This window comes from Phalangium opilio, unplaced genomic scaffold (assembly GCF_054372755.1).
Source record: "Phalangium opilio isolate 3A_F unplaced genomic scaffold, DU_Popi_V2 ptg000045l_1, whole genome shotgun sequence".
Lineage (NCBI taxonomy): Eukaryota > Metazoa > Arthropoda > Arachnida > Opiliones > Phalangiidae > Phalangium > Phalangium opilio.
The window spans coordinates 2,840,640-2,864,288 of record NW_028324168.1 but is presented as its reverse complement, the minus strand read 5'-3'; the positions used below and the strand labels follow the sequence as shown (position 1 = coordinate 2,864,288).

The window sequence follows — 23,649 nt, the reverse complement described above, 5'->3', positions numbered from 1 at the left end:
ATACCTTTGACTTTGTTAATGGAGTACTCACGAATATACATTTTTGGGGCCAGGGTGGGGGGGGGCTAAGAAGTTAACCCATACCAAATTATAATGACCCCCGTCCATGTTGTATTGAAGTTGGTTGATATTTTAAATTTATCGCGTAAAATATTCCATATGTAAGGTATTAGAAAATTTGCCTTGTTTTAGTTTAATTTTATCAAAAGCAAATAGAGGAATAACGGTAAGTGCAAGTAGTGTCAAGGTATTAGAAAAATGCTTTGTTTTAGTTTAGTTTTATCAAAAGCAAATAGAGGAATAACGGTAAGTGCAAGTACTGTCAATTATACATAGTCCGCCATCTTGATGGTGGCGGCCATCTTGAAACTGTCTATCAGTATAGTTGACACTACTAGTGCAATGCAGTGCATTTGAATGTACTCAAGGCTGATGTAGTCCTACTATCTACCTCACTTTCCGTTAGTTCTATTTGCATTTGATAATATTTGTTAAGTAAAATAAATAAATAAATAATTTGGCAACACTGAAGGTATTTGTAAATAAACCCAGAAATATATTTCTTACACAAATCTTTTCGGATCTGTACATATCATTTTTTTTTATTTTGGTGGTATCATGGTATTTCAAATATGCAAATAGTCTCGATCGGGGCAACCCTCTGAATGTATGAATGAATGATTAATATTAATTAAATTTAATTAATTTTAATTTATAATATATAATATAAGAGAATTTTTTTGTCATAAAAAAAGTCTACAGAGGTTAGCGCCCGATATCGATTATTAATTTTATGTTTTATTTTTTCTTATTTTATTTTTTAATTCTCACTACCGAAATTTTTGATGATTCCATTATTTTTTTTTTTTTTGGTTGAACTGGTCTTTTTTTTAAATTGGAAATATAAGGTTGTTTATTAAGATAGGATAATTAGGGTGGTTTGTTTGTTTGTTTGTTTGTTTGTCTCTCTGTTTATCATTAATACAAATATTTTATTTAAATCTTTCTCACTTTTATTAGTACACTATGTTTTTTTTTGAATTTTTTTTTGTGTGTGAAGAGTTCTTACGGTTTTAACAGTTCCGAACTTAATTAGGGGTATATTTAAGTGCATTTAATATAATTATGTGGAAAAAGGTATTTTAAAAAATTAAATGCAAACGTTTCAACTTAACCCAATCTAAGTATAATTAAAACCAAAAAAAAAAAATATTAATTCATAAAATAAAACAAATTCACAAAAAGTAAAGTAAAAAAAAATTAATGTGTGTTTTTTTATACAATTTGACAATATATTTTTTTTTATTTATTTTTAAATCTTTACGTAAACACAAATACGTTTAAAGACACGTAACTTCTTTTTATATATCGGGGCGGATGCGTTTACTTTTAAGTGTATTTACTTCATTTGTTTTTGTTTTTTCTTTTAGTATATAGCCGTGTAAAATGTTTATTATTTTCTTTTTTTAAATATCTTTAATTACTATCACGTCGGCTTTAGAGTTTAATTTCTTAATTTGTTGCGATTTCATTTTTTTTATTCTTTCTTTTTTCTTTCCATTAATTAGTTTCGCGGTACAAAAGAGAAGTAGGTGTGAGTTAGTTAGTTAGTGAGTGTGGTACGTTACAACGTTTTTTTTTATATTTTTTTTATTTATTTATTCAAATTTTTCTTAGTTCAGAAGTGTATTCCTTTCCAAGAAGAAGATCTTCTGCTTCTTTTGAAAATTTTCTGAAATATTATTTTTCAAAATTCCCCGAAGGGATTTCTTTTCTTCTTTCTCTTTTATCCTCTCATTTTAAATTAAACTTAACGGAGATTTTTTTTTCTAAATTCCGTAAAGGGACATTGAGGGCTGCTATAAATGGAGCTCACATCGAAACGCCGATTTTTCCATCTGTAGGATTTTAAAACGGAAAAAAAATATATGTATATATTTGAAAGGAAAATTTTTAATGACACTTCAGGCATCGTATTTATTTTTTCTTTTATTCAAACGAATGTTTGATTGAGAATATTTCAAAGAAATTTCTTTCTATTAATAGTAGGTTTTTTAATAACGTATATTTCTTAAAGATCTATGAATAACAGTGTGGATATGTTAGGCCTAAATCGGGGATCAGTATGTAACCTAATCTACTCTAGATTTTAAGACATAGTTTCCAGTAAAGGTGGTTGGGTTTTTGCCGTTCTTTCAATGTTGTCAAACCGTTGATGATGCGGGTGAATGCAATTCAGTTTCAATCGGTACTTCACTAATCAAGGACCTGACAACACTACACTGAAGTTTAATGCCGAGAGGCAAGGGGGGATTTGTCCAGCACCTTTAGTGAAAACTATCTATAGTGACCTATGCCATCTGGTGTTTTTTCGTTGTACTAAATATGCCTTTACTTTCGCCTAAAATATTTGAAAAAGGACCTACTATAGATTGAGAAAATTACTCGCGTCATAGGGGAGTTCAGTCTGTTAGCCTGTCTTAAAAAATATAGTTTGCGCTACTTACACAATGGTGCGAGACGGAAGTGGGTAACATGGCATTTTCATCTTCACCGCAATTTGTCTTTTGGTATTGCGGTTCCTTTCTTCCTGACGTCCACTTGGCCTTTAAGGTCCTGGAGAAGCGATCCCTGAACCGGAAAACCAAAGTGACCAAAGCCGCAGCGGCAACAGCCCCGGCGATGACCCCGCCAAGGATTATTTGTCTCTTGGCTCTATCGGCGTCGCAATCCAAGTCGGCCGTACTCAGATCGACCAAGGGCATTCCCGCCAACGAAGACGGTTCGCTACACAAAACTCTAACCATCTCGCTATGAATAGTCGAATTCGACGATTGCAAGTACATTTTCAACCACAATAAACTGCAGTTGCAAACTAAAGGGTTATCTCTAACGTCCAGCATTTCTACTTCGTCCCAAGGCAAGAGAGAATGGTCAACTGTCGAGAAACCATTTGCACGTAGGCTGACGTATCTCAAATTGGGTAATCCCGCGAACGCGCCGGCATCGATGGCTCTTAACTGAGTGTTATGGTTCAGAACAATTCGTTCCAAATTCGGGTTCTCCGAAAACGCCCCCGAATGTAACCTGCAAAAATTCTTGGCGCCGTTAATAACGACAGTTTTCAAGTGTTTAAGATGGGGGAACGACCCGGGTTCCAATTCCCCGAATAGATTCTGTCCGATGTATAATTCCTCCAGACGTTGAACATCGACAAAGACGCCCGTCGGTAAGGTTTCCAACTCGTTATCGTGGATTTTAAGTTTAATTAGGGAACCTAAACCGCGTAACGCGTCTGCTGTTACCGTTCTGATGCCGCAACCGTCCAAAAATAGTTCTTCCATTTCGGTTAACGGACGAAACGGCGAGTTTGACAACTCCCGGAAGTAATTTAAACCCAAGTCTAAACACAGCAAGTTAGGGACGCTTTGGAATCCTTGCGTCGGTATCCGTTCTAGTTTGTTGTCGCGTAATAATAGCGTCCGTAGATTGTATAAACCGTGGAAAGCTCGCGAACCCAGTACGGTGATACGGTTACGCGATAGGTCAAGTTTTTCCAACTTGGTCAAAGAAGAGAAAACGCCATCGTGGAAATTACCCAAGAAGTTTTCGTTTAAATGAAGCACTTGTAAGTTTTCGAGACCGCGAAACGTCTCGTTATCCAGCGAAGAAATCATATTACGATTGACCAATAGGACCTTGAGTTCCTTTTGAAAGAGAAAGTTCCGTTGTCCCAACGTTACTAATTGGTTATTGGACATATCGAGGTATTGAAGATGATGGTAGACGCTGAATGAAGTCATGATGCTTTTAATGTGGTTATTCTTCAAATGTAGTTCCCGTAAATCCGGGTTGAGCGTAATGGGAACGACATCGAGGTTTGCCGTTTCGCAAAGTACTTGCAAGACCTCGTCGTCGCAATGACAACGCGCTGGACATAAACCGATGACTTCGGCCAATCGGCAACAGAAATAAAATAATAATACAACGATGGAAGGTGAACCTCTGAGTCTTTGCATCTTCTCGTATTGATGATGTTGACTTCCTAAAATTAAATAGAAACAAACAGTTAGGCCTAACACGAGAAAGAGAAATTTTAACTCGATTTTAAGGTTTAAACTGGTTATTTCAAAACATTTTCGTATTTAAATGATGTGATTTTTACTTGGATCTTGGGTTATAATTTCGAATATTTATATATATGAGTTTTCTTTTCACATTTTTCCTCGAATTCGAAGCCTTTTGATAAATATTTCAAACGATTTATATATATATATATATATTTTGCTGCCGTAAAGATAGGGATGGGTACGAAACCATCGGAAAGTCGATAAACGGACAATTTTTGGGATGTCGTATATATTTCCTTCCCTTCAGTTGCCTTGATCTCGCGCTCGTGGGACTATAGCTTTATCCTGACTAGATTTGGACTCCCTTCTGATATCAATTTAACTATAGACTACCATCAAGGTTATAAGAAGATCTTCACTGCCTTTTATAACGATGCAAAGTGAAATTGACACGAAAGTGTATACTGTAGCATCACGTGTCGCTTTATATTTATCGCGTCATAAAAGCGACGAAAAGCTCGCGATTTTAAAAGGGTAAAAAGAGGTCGGATACTTCTTTTTTAAATATGATTTGGATTGGGAGGGATGATCTATCAGAATATGACAAGTAACCGACATCTTGAGTGTGGATCAAAAGGAGAAAAGCTGGCGCGCGTGGATCTGTTGGTTATCACTACCCGCCTTTTTGGATTATTTTCAGGCTCTTTTATCAACGCCCAAAACTACCGAGGCGTTTGAAATATCGCCTTTTATAGCCAACGTCTTAACCAGTTTTTCAAAAAAAAAAAAACAAACTCGGACCTAACCTGTGTGGACTGCTGGTGATATTCGTATAAAAGGAGAAAATTACTTAGAGTAATTTTGACCAAGGCTTAACGAATATTTACTGTATTCTCAAACTTGGAAGTTAAGGTAGCACGTGGCATTAAAAGAGCGCGAAATTTCAAAATTGAAACCAAGGCTTAACTTAAGAATATTGATGCATTTGAAATCGCGCCGAGGCTTAGCTAATATTTCAATTAGACGCTAGCGTCCGTAGCTAGATGGGGGCGTATCCTTGAAACGTTACCCAGAAACCTTGCACGTGACATAATTTAGTTCGGATTGAAACCGCAGAGGCTTAGCTAATATTTCAATTAGATGCTAGCGTCCGTAGCTAGATGGGGGTCTATATTCTTCAAACGTTACCCAGAAATCCTTGCATTCTCTATTAAAAAAGAGAGAATGCATCTTTCATCTTAACGTGGAGTTCACCTCTCCCGTCCGGAAGCTAGTGTCCCATAAAAAAAAGAAGAAAAAAAGAAAAATGCCCAAGACGTTTGCCTCCTCAGGGGCTAAGAGGGGACCTTAAGCCCACGGCGCCCATTCTCTAAGAATTGATTTCCTCACTGTGGAGAAAAAAGAAAAACCTTTAACACGGGCAGAGAGAGCTTGAATATCGTCTCTTTAACATTTTCCTTGGAGTTTAGGGTGGGATAGATATTTCTTTATGTCTTTTTTGACTTCGTTTCTACATCCGGTCTAGGCCTTTTTTTTTTCCTTTTTCTTATATCAACTCCTTTAAAAATATATATCTTTTGGAAACCTTAAAGGATGGACTCCTGGTATAGGGTATGTTCCATAAACATCAATGGTCGAATTTCTCTATCTCTATCGAGGTGTTTTTCCTCCCTCATACGTGTAGGTGAGATTGTTAAGTATTTATTATTTTGTTGGGTTGATTATTGAGGAAGTGAGATTACGCTGGATTAAGAATGGATATGGGAAAGGTAAAGATTAAGGAGTTGGGAATAAATGGTTCCTGATTTTATAGGAAGGTTGTGTCTTCAGGAAAAAGTGTCAAGGAAAGGTCATGGGGTCAAAATGTCATGGAATCAAAAATGAGGGTGCAAAATGTCAACCAAAAGTTCAGGACTGTTATTATGGGTCTAAAATGACTAGGAAACGTCAGGGACAGTCTGCTACCACGACGGTCTCGTGGCGTCATCACACCCTCCTATCTCTTACCTCAGTTTTGTAGACCATATTGGAAGTGGTCAGCTCAGGCCAAATTTAGACTATAACAATATTGACGTCACGTCCCCGTAGCTCCTCCCCTCTCAATACCACTCTATTGTTAATATGGATTGAAAATGTATTTGAAAATGCCCAGATTTATTTAAAAAAAATTGGTTCAAATGCCAAGGAAATGACTTGAAAAAGAAACTTCAGCGACTTTGGAATAAAAATGTTCAAAATTATGTAACTGAAGTATTTTTGAATTACAGATCACTCTAAATTGGTTTTCACTATGTGTTAAGAACGTTTCATTTAAAGGTCAGAAGGTCATATCCCCGGGTCAGGTTATCAGTTGAAAGGACGGAATTATTTATAGCTCAAAGCTGGGAGAATGATATCTAAGACAAGGGAAAGGCTTTCACTTAAATATTAATATGAACGCAAAATTTATTTAGGGAAAAATATGCTTTACCATCTCATTTATTAATGTGAACTCTTCCTGAATCTCTGATATGGCCCGCGTATAGTTTCTCTCCCCCTTTCCTCCAACCTTTTCTTTTGAAAAATTTATAGAAAGTTTTCTTGCAAAAGGATTTTTTGTCGACTCTTCGCATTAGGCTACTTCAGTATAAGAAGCGCGTATCTTCATTCCTGTCCCTTACAATTCAAAAAGGCTCTTAACGTAGCCTAAGTGTGTCGGCATTGGCAACCAGTCCCGAGTCTTAGCCCGAAAAAGCCCATTCAAGGTACAATTCCAATTGATTTTTTGTCGGCTTTTCTCTTTTTACGGTTTCAAGTGTACATACGAAAGTTTTTTGGAAGATTAAACTTGGTCGGTTTTGTTGGGGGGGGGGGATGCAGTGCGGGTCTCGTAAGGTCACAACCTCTTATACAGGGTGTTTGTGAAAGGTCCATCAATAATGAAAGGGCGTATTTATTGGGCCATTTTGAGTCGAAAATGTTCTATGACATTTTTCCGTTCGGGCCACTGTTTTCAAGTTATGATTGGAGTAATTTACGGATGACCCCTTAAATTTAATTAAGAAATTGAAAGACAGCGCTAATTTAATGAAGGGGTCATCCCTAAAATATTCAAATCATAACTCGAAAACCGTGGCTCGGACGGCAAAATGTCATAGAACATTTTCGACTCAAAATGGCCCAATAAATACGCCCTTTCATTATTGATGGACTTTTCACAAACACCCTGTATAATACAGTATTTTTCAATCTAAGTTTGTACCGAACGTAAAGGTACACATCTCAATCAATACCTTTAGTAACAATTGGGTTTTAAAAGATGGTCTGTGACTTAAGTTGGTACAATATATTTTAAAATACAAACCCAACCCTGTACGTCAGAGATTAATGTTTTATTCGTTGATTTAGAGCCAATACTGTTAAAGGCATGAATAATGAAATGAAGCCTTGCATTCTTTACGCTTTTCTCTACATTGGCTTCTAATAACGAGACAGAAACCAGTTGTATTTCCTCATTCAAACATTTTTTATTTTAAAAAAAGAACTTTTTTTCGGTACACTTTTTGGACGGATGTGCTTTCATTTCTTGTCGTTTTCCTGATTTCTCTTTCTAGGTTTTATTTAAAAATCTTTTGAAAGATGGTCTTCGCTAGAATAGAAACCGCTCCCATCCTTCCCCCTACCCTCCCCCCTTCAAAACACAAACGGAGAATCGTAAAATTTTAAAGAAAAGCTAAGTTTTGTATAGCTGAAAAGTTTTTGTTTAGAAAAATTCGTTTTCTTTCATATATTTCTTTTCTCAGTGATGCATTTAAGGTTCCGGTTTATTTCCAGCGTAAAAAAATTATGCTAAAATATCACTGTTATGTCCTTTCAACCCTTTTTCTTATTTTCTTTGTAAGTTTCAATATTTAAGAATGTTTTTCTCAAATTCTGACTTACATTTCTGAATTCTGCATTAAGTTTTTCTTATAAACTAAATACATCCAGTTTCGTCTGCGAAATTGGTCAAAATTGTGTTTGGTGTTAAGCTCGGTTTTTTTTAGCTCTCAGAACTGAACTGATCTGACTTTCCTTCCTCCCAATTCCCAGTTCCCACACACCCGGCCACGTTTGATAAAATGGCGTCAACGTGGTTTTAATTTGTCGAACTCTGTAATGTTTTAATTACGACGGATTTATTCGGTTTAAAGTTAATTTTAAACGCGATACCATTAATTATTTTGAAGTTTAAATAATGGGCAACGTTTCGTGCGCAAATTTATACCAGTTACTAAAGGGTAAGATATTTTATTAATCAAAATAAAAACCTAATGTATTATTCCCTTAATTGGCGGGAATGGTACGCCATTGTTTTTGGTGCTCGTCTCGCTTGTACCACCATTATACAAAACCTTTTCAGCGCGTATTATATCAACCAAGGTCAGATTAATCCTTAATGACCCTTAAATTAACGCCAGGTAACGATGTTAATATGGAAAATGCCTTGTTAACTTCAAAATTTCTTAAGCCTTGGTCATTATTGAATCTTTGTTCAATTTCAATACGGCAGCGAGGCAACGTAATCAAGGTCGAATAATGGTTTAATTTAACCCCAATACATTAATGACATCTAAATAGACGGTTGTATAATTGCGTCTTATCCTTGAATATCCCAAGTTTTCTGTCCATTGGGACTTTCTGAGAGGGGATAAGGCTTTGATATTATGTACTTATAAATCAATGCAAAGGAGCGGGAAGGGTTGTGTATCTCTCTGCTTGTCTCCGTGATTTACAAGGCAATTTCTATATAGAAGAGGAGACGGTAAACAATCCCTTACGTAACAACGCATTTATATCCAAATAGGCATACTCCCCTCATCCCAAAGTTGGAAACGAACCAATAGTAGTCTGGAATGCTGGAACCAACAAATCAGGAATGTTAGCTGCGGGATATGTTATATTCATATTGTCTACCGACCTAGACAAATACTCAAAATTCAATTGAGGTAAACATGATATAGAATAGGTAAAAAAATCCCACAAAACCACTACTGATGTCATCCAGGGAAAATGGAATTTTGGGCTATTTATCTTCAAGAAGATCTCAACTAGGCCTAGAACTTGTTGGGGAAAATAACAAATAACCAGAATATTTTAAGAGCTAGACGTAGAAAACTAAGTTTAAAATCACTTCAAACAATTGGGGACGCATATTTGAGTAATTTGGTATGGTCTTTTCATAGAACCTTAATTCCAACAGGGTATAGGAGAACTTTAAAATATGTAATAAGGGTATGCTCGATCGTTGTAAGGATTTTAATATCTCAAGGTCATTCTAAAGATCTCTCTGTTTAAAGCTAGGGAATTAATGTTAATTTTGAAAGGGGGAATTAATGTTAATTTTGAAAGGGGTGAGGTGTTGGCACCGATACTAAAGGTATATTGTGCACCCCTAGCTAGGGAAGTAAATGATTACAATTGTCTGTACCATGAGACCACCTGCAAATCGGGACATATTATATCATGAACCATGGAAGATGGGTTATTTTTTATCCTTTACCATTGTAAAGAAAAAAGATGGTAGTGGGCCTAGAGTGGCGCACTATTTCATTGAAATACCATGGGACTATTTAACCGTGTTACTATCCAACCGTTCGTAACGGGACCAACATGATATCGGGTCTCAAGGAATAGCGTTTACTTGGGATTTATGGACGCTGGGTTCCCTATGGGCCTAATGTCACTCAGAATTGCGTAGCTCCCCTACGAGAATTGGGGGGGGGGGTGTCCTTCCCCAAAGACCTTTCTAGTCCGATGGGACCTTAGAGACCATTCCTGGCTGGCATCATGCAGGACCACCTGCCAAAAATGGTCTTTCAGTTTCCTCCCTCTTATCTCGTTCCCCTTGCGAATTTTCCAAGAGCTACGTCGATATTTTTGGCGGGAAACATTGACGCCAGCTTGTACGGGTTCCTGCTACGCTTCTTAAGCCTTTGCCATGGCGGGAGAGGAAAAGAAAAAAATACAGATATTGGGATTGTATGGGAACCGACTGGATGGTTCAATGGTTGGACGAAAACCTCGGGTATTAAAAAATGCTTTTGAATTCAGGATGAGCATGGTACTATTCTTTTACCCTGATGGTGGTGGTGGTCCTCCACTCATCTCCCGCGCTTTATAGTGAACCAACATGGTGGCATATGTTAGGTTTTGTTTTATGTAAGCCAACCCTCCCTAAAAAGAGACGTATTAAATAATAATTTGGAGTATTTCCTCTTTTCCCTGTTGGGGTTGGTTTTTTTTTTTGTGACCTCAAGGACCAAGGAGACTGGAATGGGATTGAGTCATCTTTGCGCCCCTGCGTTGGGTATTTGAGTATATATTTAACTTGAGTCTTGACGGAGTTTTTTTGTTGCTAAGCCTAACATAGTGTTATAAATGAGGAAATAAATGCAAGTAGGCTTAAAGAAAGAGAAGGAAAGTTAAGCCTTTGTTTTTCCCGCCAAGCCAAGGCTTAAAGCAATGGTTGCGTTTTTGTTCTGTTGTGTTGTGGTTTTCCTTTGTTGTTTTAAGTCAGATTTGACTTTTATATAAACAGTCTAGTAGTGATAAACTGAGTTGATCTATAATTTTTGATGATGAAAGTACCGCGGAGTTTCTTGAAATCTTTTTAAGGGAGGGTGTTTTGGGTACGGTTGGGTACTCGCATTGCTCTGGACCTTTCTCTGTTTACTGTATTTTGGTTATTTTTATTCCCAGTGGTCTGCAAAGTCGAAACACTTTTGAATTTTTGTGTATTTCAGTTTTGGCGGAAGTTTTCTTAGGTTTATTTTTAGATTAAAGTCTGATGTAGTATATGGCTTGTCTCGCGTGTCCTAGACATGTCTTTTTTTATTTTCTTCCAAGATTTAGCAAACAATTTTTACGTTTGCATCGCAGACTTTAGTGTCAGCAAATATATTCCAAGCGACGTTTTTTTTGTGAAAGAAATGTTGTATTTTACGACCATAAATTATATATATTTACTATAGTAAATGTAGGCGGGCATATAGTACAACTTTATAATATTTGCTTAATGTTTTTTTTTTCTTATTTTCAATTTCTTACAGATAAATTGAAAAATGTTGTAAATCTTCGAGGTTACACATCAATTCAAGTCAAGTAAGTCTGAAATTTTCTTAAATTAGCAACTCTGTTTGCGCCGGTATTTTTGATTTAAATTTCCATGGTATTTCGTAATTATAGGCGTAATATTACGCCCCTACACTATTTAATAATTATTAATCAACAATTTAGAAGTAATAAGCTTAATTAACGAACAATTGAGATACAATTACCTCAAATTAATTGGAAACGAAAACCTGAGCCGAATGTTTATAAAGTTTTAGGTTAATTTATGGTTTCAGTGGAGGTCAGGTTGCCGTAATGTTTAAATCTAAAACTTAGTTTACAGGCTAGGAGGATTCATACCATTTACACAAGGAGTAGAGGCTGTACTTTGAGGAAAATAATGCAGACTACTTTCCCCTCTATGTAGCCTGGAATCCTTGTGTAAATTGTATGAATCCTCCTTGTCTGAAAACTAACATGTATTGAAAATGTCAAAATTTTATATCGTGACCCCATGAATCTGACCAATTCTGGGGGTCAACGCGGGCTACTCTCGGATTATATAGGGACAACAATCTTTGACCATCATGTATAGAGATCGATAAGTTCTCTTGGCGTTCGTCTATCCCCTTATTAGGGGCCAATAGCAAACCGTAAACGCCAGGGAAAGGACGCGGCCAGTACAAAGTGCGCGACGTGCCAGGTGTGAGTGCTATAGAGAGGAGAAGGAAATCCCCTCTCTCTTCTCCCTTTAGGGGCTCTATCCCCCTGAAGTTATAGGATCTTGAAAGGGGGACAAGAAGAGGAGGGGGTAAGGCAAAAGGGTCTTAAGGGTTTGTATTGAGGCTGGCCGCAGCCCGCAGTGGTCGTAGTAACACCACTGTGTATCCACCCTCCATCTCCCCTTGACCTGTCATTCAAAGCTCCATGGAAAATATCCACATCTTAAGCTAGTTTCTGGAGAAAGGACCCTTCTTTTTGGTATAAAATATTTTTCACTTCGGTTGGTTGTTGTTATTGATTTTGCGAACTCTCTCTGTATCTTTTCTGTTATCATCCCTTCTGGCTGCATGGTCAGTAGATTTGGTTTTCTTTTTCAATTTATGTTTATGTTGTTTTTATTGTTGGGGTCAAGTGAAAGTTATAGACAGGTAGTCGGGCTACTTAAGGGCTTATTAGTAGTTATATTAGATCCCCTTTTGAAAGGGGGAAATCAGTATCGTCTGCCAATAATTAAGGGGGATGTTCTTAGGGAAATCGATTTTGAGTCGAAAATGTTGTAACTTCTATCTATGACATTTTGTTTGCCCTAAGGGACACTGTTTTCGAGTTATGATTTTATTGGAGTGTTTTAGGGATGACACCTTAATTAAATTAGAAATAACTGTCTTTTGATCAGTTTCTTAATTAAATTTAAGGGGTCATCCCTAAAATACTCTGGCTGCAATCTTAACTAGAAAACAGTGCCCTTAGGGCAATCAAAATGTCATAGATAGAAGTTACATTTTCGACTCAAAATTGATTTCCCAAAGAATATCCCCTTAATTTATGCAAACACCCTGTATATAAGTTGGGAGAAAGGTAGTCAACCAACCACACACAATTCATTCTTTAAATAGCATGAAAAATCTAATAAAAAAAATAAGGGGTGAAAAAAATTTAGTACTGCATGGAAAGAAATACATATATATTTTGCAAACTCATCGCAAAAGAAAAAAAAATTCCGGACTTTCTCATTGGTTAATAAAAACCCCTACGTAAAGATTCTTCTTGAGCAAATATTAAGACGATCTTTCAAGATTGCTTTAGCTTTCTCGAGCTTTGAAAAAAATAAGGGTAGATATATAAAAAACCGGGTTTTTTTACTTCATCCTTCGTTATTAGCTTGAATATACCTTTTTATATGAATTAATAATGTTATTTCATGAATATTACAAAATTATTGGTATTTTACCATACCTTTTACACTCCAATTGTAATTTAAATCGTAAATATTCATGGAGAAAATGAATAATTTCTAAAGGGTATATAGAATCTTCGTCTATATTTGAAAAGGAAAGGAAAGGAAGATGTTCCTAACTGGGAATAAGAAAAATATACCTTTCGTAATTTTCATCGGGAATTTATACCATAGACCCTGACTTTGATTCCATTGTCAGTTTAAGGTGAAATTTATTTCGGGTAATTTTCCTAGTTTAGTTGATACCACGTCTCAAAGGCAAAGTATACGATTATTAAATGAACTTTAAACGCAATGTTCCCCGCCTTTAGTAACACTATCAGATGTATCTGAGAAGTTAATCTGTCCCTTGGTAAAAACGAAAGAAAAAACATTCGTTCTTAATCTCATTTGGTCCTTAAATAAAAGTTTCCCGGGCGCGCGCGCTTTTAAATCGCGCCAACTTCCAACTTCAGCACGTGCTTTTAACTTAGTTAATAGCTTGACACCAATGAAAAGGGATACGGTTTGAATTGGCCCATCTTTACGAGATTACCAATGTTACTTGTCACTGGAAAGGGATGGCTTTCTCGGGCCTTTTTACCAAGTAACGTGTGATTTGAAACGTAGACGACCCCAAAAGCATTAAAATACTATTGATTTGGCGATTAAACTTCTTCTAGAGAAGAGGGTCGGTCGTACTTAGGAAAGAGAAATTGGGTCTCATTTTTATTACTTGAAGCAGACGAATCTTTTTCGTTACGTAGTTCGGAATAATTTGAAATTTTTCTTTCTTGAGATAATTTTTTTTGATATATTGGCGTCAGTGCGCATGGGCACATCGAATTACTGGTTTGCTCTACATGAATCTATTATAATCTCTAAGAAACAAACTATAGAGTAGATTGTGTACAGATAATTGTTGAATGTCAGTCATTTTCTAGTGCAATATTGAACCGCTACAACAGACTGAATAGTTTTCAGACTACGAGGATTAATACCTTTTACAAAGCTGGAGGCCAGGCTACTTGGCGGACAAAGTGCAGTACCAAGCAGCACGGTCTCCTGGCGTTAATTGTATCCAACCCTTAATTATGTATAGAGAAAGGTAGACATATTGTGCTGTAAACATCATACTTTTGGCACCAACTGTTACCCACTTTGTTATTTATATTTACATATAGTTGGTTGTCAGACAATGTATACACAATTTGGGATTATAACTCAACGTCTAGACTATAATGCATCACTTTAATGTAGTAATTTGCGTATACGATGTCCTTATCCAAACATTTTAAAAAATTTTAAAATTTTAGTAGATAAATTTTTAAATTTAACCAACTATAAAAAATAAATGTTTTTCCAGCAAATTCTGTTTCATTTCCCAATCGAATCGAATTGAATTGAACAAACCATAAAATTTTCGTCATTGTCGTACCTCCGTAAGAACCCAAATGTGTGGTTAAAGTAATGATTATTACCTTCTCTATCTTTTCCAAAAAAAAAAAGTTGAAATGATCTAAACGATATTTTTATGCGTAAAGAGCTAGGCTCCAGTACCATTTTTAGTCTTTTTTGGTGGGGGTCATTTATGTCTTTTACAGTATAGCTAAGCCTAACTCGGAATGGTCTTATACCAATTTGAAATTCATTCCCACATCTAAACTTAATAGGCCAGAATAGGAAATTTATTTTAAATATATTGAAAAGTGAAAGAACCTCTTTTGCGCCAAGTTAAAATTCAAGAAACTTTATTGCTAAGTTGTCTACTACCTTTTCCAATTTAATTTTATCTTTCAAGATGGGGTTTTTAAACTTTGAAGCTAAACCCCTCCTCCTTTTTATTAGAAAGATTGAGTTTTATTTGTCACGTGATCCCGCATGCCGGGGTCACCTCGCGCGAAAGGTTAAACTGTTTTATTGTCTTTTAAAGTTTTCAATTTCACGTGAATTTATATATATTATCATCTCACGCGCAATGCGAAATTACTATTTTGTTCAGTGTAGTGATAAGATTAAGGACTAGGATAAAGGGTTAATGACCCGTAGGTACTCTGTCACCTTTCTTTTATATATAGTTTTAGTCTCGTTAGTTCCAATTTAGTTGACAAAAAGTATATATCTTCCTTCCACTGTACGTTACGTTATGCGCCATTTTGATGGTGGAGTGGGGATGGGGATATATAGGGGGTATATATATCCCTATTCGTTGAAATATATTCAATAGGTGTTAAGTTCTCTCCGTCGCTTTCGTAGCTTTTACCCCTTTGTTTCTAATTTAATAGACAAATTCCCCTCGATTTGCCTCAAGGTTGAAATTGCTTCTCAGTCAGATAAAGAAAGGGAGAAAATAAATCTGACAATTCGAATCGAGTCGGAGAATGTTTCTCTCTCTCTCTCTCTCTCTCTCTCTCTCTCTCTCTCTCTCTCTCTCTCTCTCTCTCTCTCTCTCTCTCTCTCTCTCTCTCTCTCTCTCTCTCTCTCTCTCTCTCTCTCTCTCTCTCTCTCTCTCTCTCTCTCTCTCTCTCTCTCTCTCTCTCTCTCTCCCATCTTAGAATTTGTCTCCACCTTAAGTGTAGAATCATCCCTTAATTCAGGGCAAGGTTCCTTCATTTCAAATTGGGCTTGAAATATAGCCTTTCACGCCTTAAACTCAATTAGAAACTCAACTTGAAATTTTAGCTTTTCTTTTATTTTTTTTTCGGCAAGTCTCTTTGAATCTCCCCTCTCTCCGTCTTTGTCTCACCTATGCGCAGTAATACGTAGTGTTGAATCTCATAAAGAAAGTAGTACATGCATTCTTATCTAAGAGAAGGGTTTACGTTACGAAAACTAAAGAATGTTTAACTTGTTCAACCAATAGAGAAATATTTTAAAAACACGTGCTGGGAACTTTAAACCCAATCTAACTTTGTTAGTATTACATCAATTTATTTGAACACGAGCTGATAGTTGTATCCCCCATCCCCCTCGCGCTATTCTTTATAAAAGAAGAAAATAGAGAGGTTAAGTTTGAGATGAGACTATGGGAAATCAATTTTGAGTTGAAAATTTAATTTTTATGACATTTCACACAAAGGAAAACCCCCTTAAAACAAGTTATGATTCTCGAGTGTGTTACACATGGCCCCTTAATTAAATTAGAAATCATTGTCGCTCAATTTCTTAATTATACTTTAAGGGGTCATCCGTAAAACACTAAAATGTTCATAACATTGGTGGCAAAATGGCGATTTTTGTCTCAAAATTATTTCCCATAAAACCATGCACCCACCTTACTTCGGTCCATTAATTACCATTTTTGGAACATCATGTTTATTCAAGAACAATTGATTCTATCTTCGAATTAAGGAAGGTTAGGCTTAACCTCTCTATTCTTTCCTTACCCATGTAAATTCTTTTCCTTTTCCTTTTTTTTTTGCCCTAAGTCTCGTGCAGCTCGATCTCTTCCTCTCGCGCTACCGAATTTTATTTGCTTTTGAACGTAATTTGCAAAATTACGCACTTAGCCATCCGGAATAAAAAATTTGAGGGGATGTTCCCCCCGTTACCCGTATAACTGCAACTTGAACCCCAACGGGGAAACTGCGGTAAAAAGAATTCCAATTTTTTAGCCCTTTTTTTTCAAGATGGAGAGAGAAGGAATTTCTAATTTCCTTTAGAATGGTCGCTAAGATAAACGACTTCTTTTTTATTATAGATTTTTAGGTTTAACGTCTGTAAGGAATCTTTTACGTTTAAAGGGAGTATCCTTTTACTTTTTTCTTCCTTCAAAAATATCGTCTGCAGTCAGTAGACCAAATTATTTTTTATCTACAAATTATATAACCTATAGAATTTCATACTAAATTCATTGTTTAAATCGTGTTTCCAATTTTAGGAACGTCTCCTTTAAGTTTGAAAACATGTTGACAAGATTAGTCGAGACTAAACTAAGCTAGTCCTCCTTTGTTCTAAAATTTATATACCTACAAACTATAACTACATATTTTCCTTCACTCGAGTAGAGGAAATTAAGGAAGGTAACTTATTTCCTTTTCAGAACGCAATGTCCCCTTAAAATGTTAGCCGTTAGTTTAATTTAAATTTTACTTAGATAAAAATATTTATATAATGCGTAGATTGGGTTAGCTATTCAATGTGTAGAATTTGTGATTTTTTTTCTTCATTATAATCTCGCCTAATTGATCTAATAATACTGTTCCAGTAGCAAAGATAACCTCTTGACCTTCCTCTAATATCAAACCCATTCTGTATGGGAACCGTATACCATACGTTGGAATAATGTAGAAAAATTAATTAATAACTCTGCATGAAAACTTCAATATTAAAATTAAATCAAAATTTAACATTTCTATTTTTAATTAAGGAAACCTTTCACGCTTTCTCTATTTCGTTAATTACTAATATATAAAAAGCTGGGAACAAAGTTAATTTAAATATTTCACCGAAGTAATTTTGTTATTTACCTAAATTGGAAATTAAAACTAATGTACAATCTGTACAAAGAATTATCGTAACGAAAATAATTAATGATAGATCTCGTGAAGTATCCAGGTGTAAATATCGTTAGGCACCTTTTACCACAGTGACAATCTTATTGGCTCTAAAAATTTACTGTACTTCTTAACCGCACTCTAACAAAGCAATCAGTTCAGTATAAAGTACAGACAAATCTCTGTTCATCTCTTGTAAGAAATCTTCAGTTTCGAACAATTTGACTTATCTCGAATATGACTACGCTTCTTTTCATCTATCAAACCCCTAGACTAGACAAGAGAAAAGGTCTCAAGGCTTGTCTATCGTCAAGTCATATCCTTTACAATACAATTCCTCAATGACTTTAGGCTATGATGGCCCGCGTGGAAAATAATTCAAAAGGGGTAAGAGAGGTTCTTGTCTTTGACGATACGTCCACCGATGGGATGTAGTTTCTAAGGTATATGTTGGAAGAGGAGAGTGTGGGAGGGAAAAATAGCCAGAGCATAATGAAATTTTGATGTTACATCTTAATAGCGAGAACCTCTCGAGGGTTCGAGAAGATGCCGTCGGCTCTTGGGAGGAGGGTGATGGGGTTTCACCCATCAAAAGCAGCTGTTAGTTTCTACCTCCCACTGCTCTCTCAGCTTCTCTCTCTCTCTCTCTCTCTCTCTTCTCTCCTCCTTACTCCTTCGCTCTTGAGCCTCTCCTCCCTTTTATACTTATTCCGTCCATCTAGCATCCCTGAATCGGATCCCTGGTTATTTTTAACGAGATGGTTGAATATGTTTATGTCTAAATTTAATTTGATTAATTATGTGTTGTTTTTAAGTAAAGGGGGTCTTGTTATTTGGTGCGATTACTCTATGGAGTATCTAGTTCATGATTTTTATGAGTTATTGAAAATTCAAAATAGTGTAAAATTGTTTGGAAATGTTTAAGAATTTTATTGAATTGTCTCTAGCCATATTTAAAATTAAATAGTCTTTTTATTTGGAGGAATTACTTCATGGAATAACAATTTGAATTGTAGTTCTTATTTTTCTTTACTGTGAAGGTTTGCAGTGTAAAATTTGATAATAATGTTACTGACTTATTTAGCTTTATTCGAAATTAAATATTCACGATATTCGGTGGAATTAATGTACAATATCTAGTTTTACAATATAGCCAACGTTATTAACTTTCTAAAACTGAAGCAAGTTTATGATTTGATGAAGTATATAGTTAGTGCTCCCAACCATCCCATCTATTTCTAATATTCTCCATCCCGCTTTCTACTGTATTCGGTTTAGTTTCATGGATAAACTCTATCATTTCCCCCACGTGATCGATGTGCGGGCTTTGGGATCCCAACACAATGGAGGCGCCTACCGTCTCCTCCGGTTCTCTCTCTCTCCTATTGCTTGAGGGAGGGGGGGGTTGGGGGTCCTTTCCCCGCTGGCGAAGCGGCTAAAATAATTTTATTGGGCTCGGCCGTTTTATAAAGTTCGCGTTTGGCCCCTCAGATTGTCGATAATGAGCCCTTGATTAATTACGAGCCGCTTCTCTTTTATAAAACACTCAAAAGATCGACGACGAACCCAAGGCTTAGGAAAAATCGTGGTGGTGCTAGTGCCCTGTATACCCTTTTATACCCAAGTAAATTTTATCACACCCACTACCCTTTGGCGCTAGATTTTTACGTACGCTACTTCCCTAGTTGATCTAACCCTAGTCTTTTCTTTCAACTCTTTTTTAATGCACCCATTGTTTTCTTCTGTGCTAGGTTTTTTAGGCTTAGCTAGGAGACTCCAGTTTTATGATTGAGTGCTTATCCTGGTCTGTGTCTTAGACACAGTATTTTTTTGATCAGATAATCATTGAAATGCATTTTGGGATTATGTTGTCGTAATCTAATTTTATTAATTATTACGGATTTCGATAGAGCATAATTTTCTCTTTAAGATGATGTCAATTTCGTCAAAATTGGTTCGTAATTAAGGAAGATATTAGGTTTTTTAAAAAACAAATAAAATTTCAAAAAAAAATATATATTTGTTTGTTTTTTAAAAACCCGTATAACTTTTTTATTTACTGTCCGATTTTAATGAAATTGGATTTATTTTACAGGCCTATTTTTGTTCTATCTGTTAATAGCAAATCTTATTAAAATTTAATACTGATTAAGATTAAGGAAGTTTGAAAGTAACTGATGACAAAAACATCTTGTTTTCATTTTGTAACTAAACCCAATTTATTTTTCAACCTAAGGCTTGATTTTTAAAGATAGTCTTTTAAAATCCCATCGGAATTTCAATTAAAAATTAGACTGAAATAAAAAAGATATAAATAAAAAATGGTTCAGTTAGGACAGATTCTAAAAAGAAAGGAGCTTGTCTATTTTTATTTTTGGGCATTTTTAAGGAAAATTAAAAGAAAGCATAAAAATAGAGAAGAAATTAGTCTGGAGGCCAGAACTGAAACGAACCAGACATTTCAATCACGTTCTTTGATTCTAGATAAATTTCACCATTAATTTTGACCAAATCCCCTTTGATAATACATGTAAGAAGAGGCTTATTCTTTAGTAAAATCTCAATATGAGATTCGCAGAAACAAAAATATCCACATACAACTTGCTTGGTTATTTCTAGTTTTACGACTCTTTTTCGTTACTGCTAAATGAGAAGAATTGATTTTGGAGCGAGGCACTCCTACATTTTTGCCTACACAATAAATTAAACTCCGAAGTTCATAACTTGAAGCGTTCCCAATTAAATTTTGTTGATGGTATGGATTAGGCTAGAATTTTTACCTTATTTTAAGTTAAAAAGCGTATAAAATAATAAATATTTCAAACGCTCAAATAAATATTTTGCTAAATTTTCCCACGGTGAATTGATATGATAGGTTAAAGCAATCGCATGGAAATAGTTAGGGGAAATGGGGGAAATAGTTAGGGGAAATGGGGGAAATAGTTAGGGGAAAGGGGGGAAATAGTTAGGGGAAAGGGGGAAATAGTTAGGGGAAAGGGGGGAAATAGTTAGGGGAAAGGGGGGAAATAGTTAGGGGAAAAGGGGGAAATAGTTAGGGGAAAGGGGGGAAATAGTTAGGGGAAAGGGGGGAAATAGTTAGGGGAAAGGGGGAAATAGGGGAAATAGTTAGGGGAAATGGGGGAAATAGTTAGGGGAAATGGGGGAAATAGTCAGGGAAATGGCGGGAAATGATGAGGGGAAAATTTGAATTTAAAAATTGAACTTCAGATTATAAACTTCGAAGAAAGTAATCTAGATTTTTGCGTACCTCGAAAAATGAAAGGGTTTCTCATCGATCAAGTAATCCGTAGGATCATTTTTGTTCTGAATAATTCCTTCTCTTTTTTAATTCCGAGTTCTCTTTATTTCTGGGCGGTTTTTTTTATTCCTTCCCCCGTTTATTTCGACTTGAAAAGGAGGTTGGACATTTGGGACGTCAGATTCCAAATTCCCTCTTTTTAATCATCTGTAAAAGAGAAAAAGAAAGAAAAATAGGAAAAGGTTCTTTTTTTTTGGATTATTTTTAATTAATGAATAGCTCTTTTAGTTTTTCCTCGAATTCTGCATGCACTTGCTTTTGGTTTATAATTCGGGGAACCTTTTTTTCTCGTAAAGAAGTTCAAAGGATTTTTGTTCACAGCTATTTTTGTGTTTTGGTTTTATTCAGTCCCCCCCCCAACTTTAGTTATAGGCCTAGCTGGGTTTTTGTTACGAAATCCTATTGTTTTCATTAAGGTTTTTTAATTTTATTTTATAATAAAGCCTTTGTGTAATTTTCTTAATGGATATTCTAATACATTGTAGCTTTTTTAGGATTATGTAAGTATATCTTTATTTCAAAAAAGGGATTGTTTAGGGTCCAAGTTTTAATTATCTTTAACTAAATTTAAACTACTGAATAGATTATTTTATAAACCATGTCTCATCTACGTGACGTCATACACGCATATGAAATAAGATTTGTTTGAATATATAAGGGCTAGGGTCAGGGGTAATATAAAACTTAGTTGCTGGCCAAGAAAGCGTTACAATCAACTAATTAACAATATTAAACCACTAATTTAATCCTATAGTCGATATACAACTGTTCCAATATTGCAGGGGAAATTAATTGCTAATCAATTTATTGGAATTACCGCCTCTCATCTTGTCAGTGTTGACCCTTTTTCAAAAATATTGTAACCCGCAACTAAATATAATCAATATTCGTTTTCTCTCAACATCTTGTCTTTAAGAAATCCTGTGTCTAAGGATCTTATATTACCTATAGAGGATTGGAAACTGGGAGAGCACGTGCAATAACTTTACCCCGCGTGTAATAACTATATCCCACGTCACGTGCAATAACTTTACCCCACGTCCAAACGCTTTACCCCGCGTGCAATAACTTTTCCCTCTTTACTTTATCTCAAGGTCATTCTATATTTAATGTATTCCGATAAGCATATGCTAATTTAGTCGCATTGTTATTTCCTCTAGACTCTAGACCTCTTTGGAATTAAAGTGTCCATGTTTAAATTGAATTTTAAATCACAATATATTTCCGTCAGTTTGAATCTGTACAAATACCACTTAATTAAATTCTTTGAAGTTTAGTTACTCGCTTGAAAGATAGAGGGGGGGGACAATTGGGGGGGATTATCTAACTGTTGTTTAGCATCGAGTTTTCATTATTTAGGAACTGTAAAATAATATTAACTTACAAAGCATGCATTTTCTGTTTGAGAATGGCGGGAAATTTTCAATGCGTTCCATTTAGGCGGGAAAGGTAAGATATTTACGGAATGTTACTTTGCACCAGAGGGGGGGGGGAGTACCTTTCGTTTGATGTAAAATAAATATTAAACCAAAACCTGCTGCTTGCATTTAAAATTTAATAAGTGTACTAGATTGAACATTTTAATTGGAAGTTTCGGCGGAAAATTCCATTACCTTTGTATGCTTTAGTATATAATATATATTAACAATTTTAGAATCAATCGAAAAGGTCTATAAATATTATTCTGTTTTATTATAAGATTATGTTTCAAAGTTAGATTTACGAAAACACGTCTTGTATCAGAGAAGTCTCGCGAAATTTATTTAATAAATTCGGAGCCTTTCTGCTTTTGTTTAACTCAGTTTAGTAAGATTTTAAATTACGCTGAAGTTGAACAAGTTATAGTTTATGTTAAGATATTCTGAATAATTTAGCTGAATTTTAAGATATTTGTGATGAAATTAGCATATTTTCAAGAAGAGTTCATATTTAAGATATTTTTGGGCGAGATAAGGTGTTTTTGAATTATTTGCCTTAAGGATTTGAAAAAGATTTCGACGATTTGCAAAAAATTCGACCATTTGCCAAAAAAATCTCGCCGATTTACATAGAAACTCAGGAGTTTTGAAAAACAAAAATTCACAACCACTATAATTTCTCAATATTTTACCTTATTTTAAAGAAATGTGTTTCAAACAATTTAGCTTATTTTTAAGGACACCTTTGAATAATTTAGCTCCGTTTGAAAAAAATATTTCGGTTTAAATATATTCGTCTCTTTAATGTACAAACATTTTAATAAACCTTTACGTTAATTAATGCCCTGTCCACTAATAACCCAGGGGACAAAATTAACAACTTCGGAGGTTTTATAAGCTCTGTAATATCTCTATGAAGAGAGAGAGAAGGCTAGTCTAGGGCTAAACACAACGCATTACGACTAACAACACCACTCCCCCTGAAAAGTAATTAGGCGAATTAACCCCTCCTAAGCCTTGGTCTTAGTGTATTATTATCTCTAGTTCCCCCATCTACCGTTATAAATAGATCTTTGCAAAGTAGAGAAAGCTGACGCGGATTTATATCCAATGTTAAGTCTCATAGGGTTTCAACAAACTAATGTTGAACCGTTCAATTTTCGCCTTCGCACGCGCCAGGCTCAAAATTTAATTTTCTTTTATATTTATTATCGCGCGCCAAAATTACGTTTGCGCCTTTTCTCTCTGAGTTTTCCCGCTCGTTTGTAATCATAGTAATAATAATTATAGAGAGCTTAAGAAATCAATTGACACAATATTTAATTCCTCCTTCAAT

The 23,649-nt window shown here is 35.3% G+C and overlaps 1 protein-coding gene and 1 long non-coding RNA gene across 6 annotated transcripts in view; one reads left to right on the top strand and one right to left on the bottom strand.

Moving 5' to 3' along the window:
* The window catches only part of LOC149676715 (uncharacterized), a 205,208-nt gene that overhangs the window by 108,809 nt on the left and 72,750 nt on the right, over positions 1 to 23,649 (top strand). The window contains exons 1-3 of one of the 3 annotated variants that reach the window (XR_016366519.1): positions 8,156 to 8,329; positions 8,896 to 9,037; positions 11,141 to 11,192. This is a non-coding gene — a long non-coding RNA (uncharacterized LOC149676715). Of the gene's footprint in view, positions 1 to 8,155; positions 8,330 to 8,895; positions 9,038 to 11,140; positions 11,193 to 23,649 lie in introns of those variants that run through there. The other 2 variants (XR_016366517.1, XR_016366518.1) reach the window with 2 other exon arrangements.
* LOC149676716 (uncharacterized) overlaps positions 534 to 23,649 on the bottom strand; it is a 41,087-nt gene continuing 17,971 nt past the window's right edge. Inside the window, exons 2-4 of one of the 3 annotated variants that reach the window (XM_089837781.1) lie at positions 20,845 to 21,042; positions 2,508 to 4,045; positions 534 to 1,898 (exon numbers count right to left, since the gene is read on the bottom strand). In XM_089837781.1, the coding sequence (XP_089693907.1) occupies positions 1,860 to 1,898; positions 2,508 to 4,045; positions 20,845 to 20,869 (1,602 nt within the window). In that variant the 5' untranslated portion in view covers positions 20,870 to 21,042 and the 3' untranslated portion in view covers positions 534 to 1,859. Of the gene's footprint in view, positions 1,899 to 2,507; positions 4,046 to 5,258; positions 5,852 to 20,844; positions 21,043 to 23,649 lie in introns of those variants that run through there. The other 2 variants (XM_089837782.1, XM_089837783.1) reach the window with 2 other exon arrangements.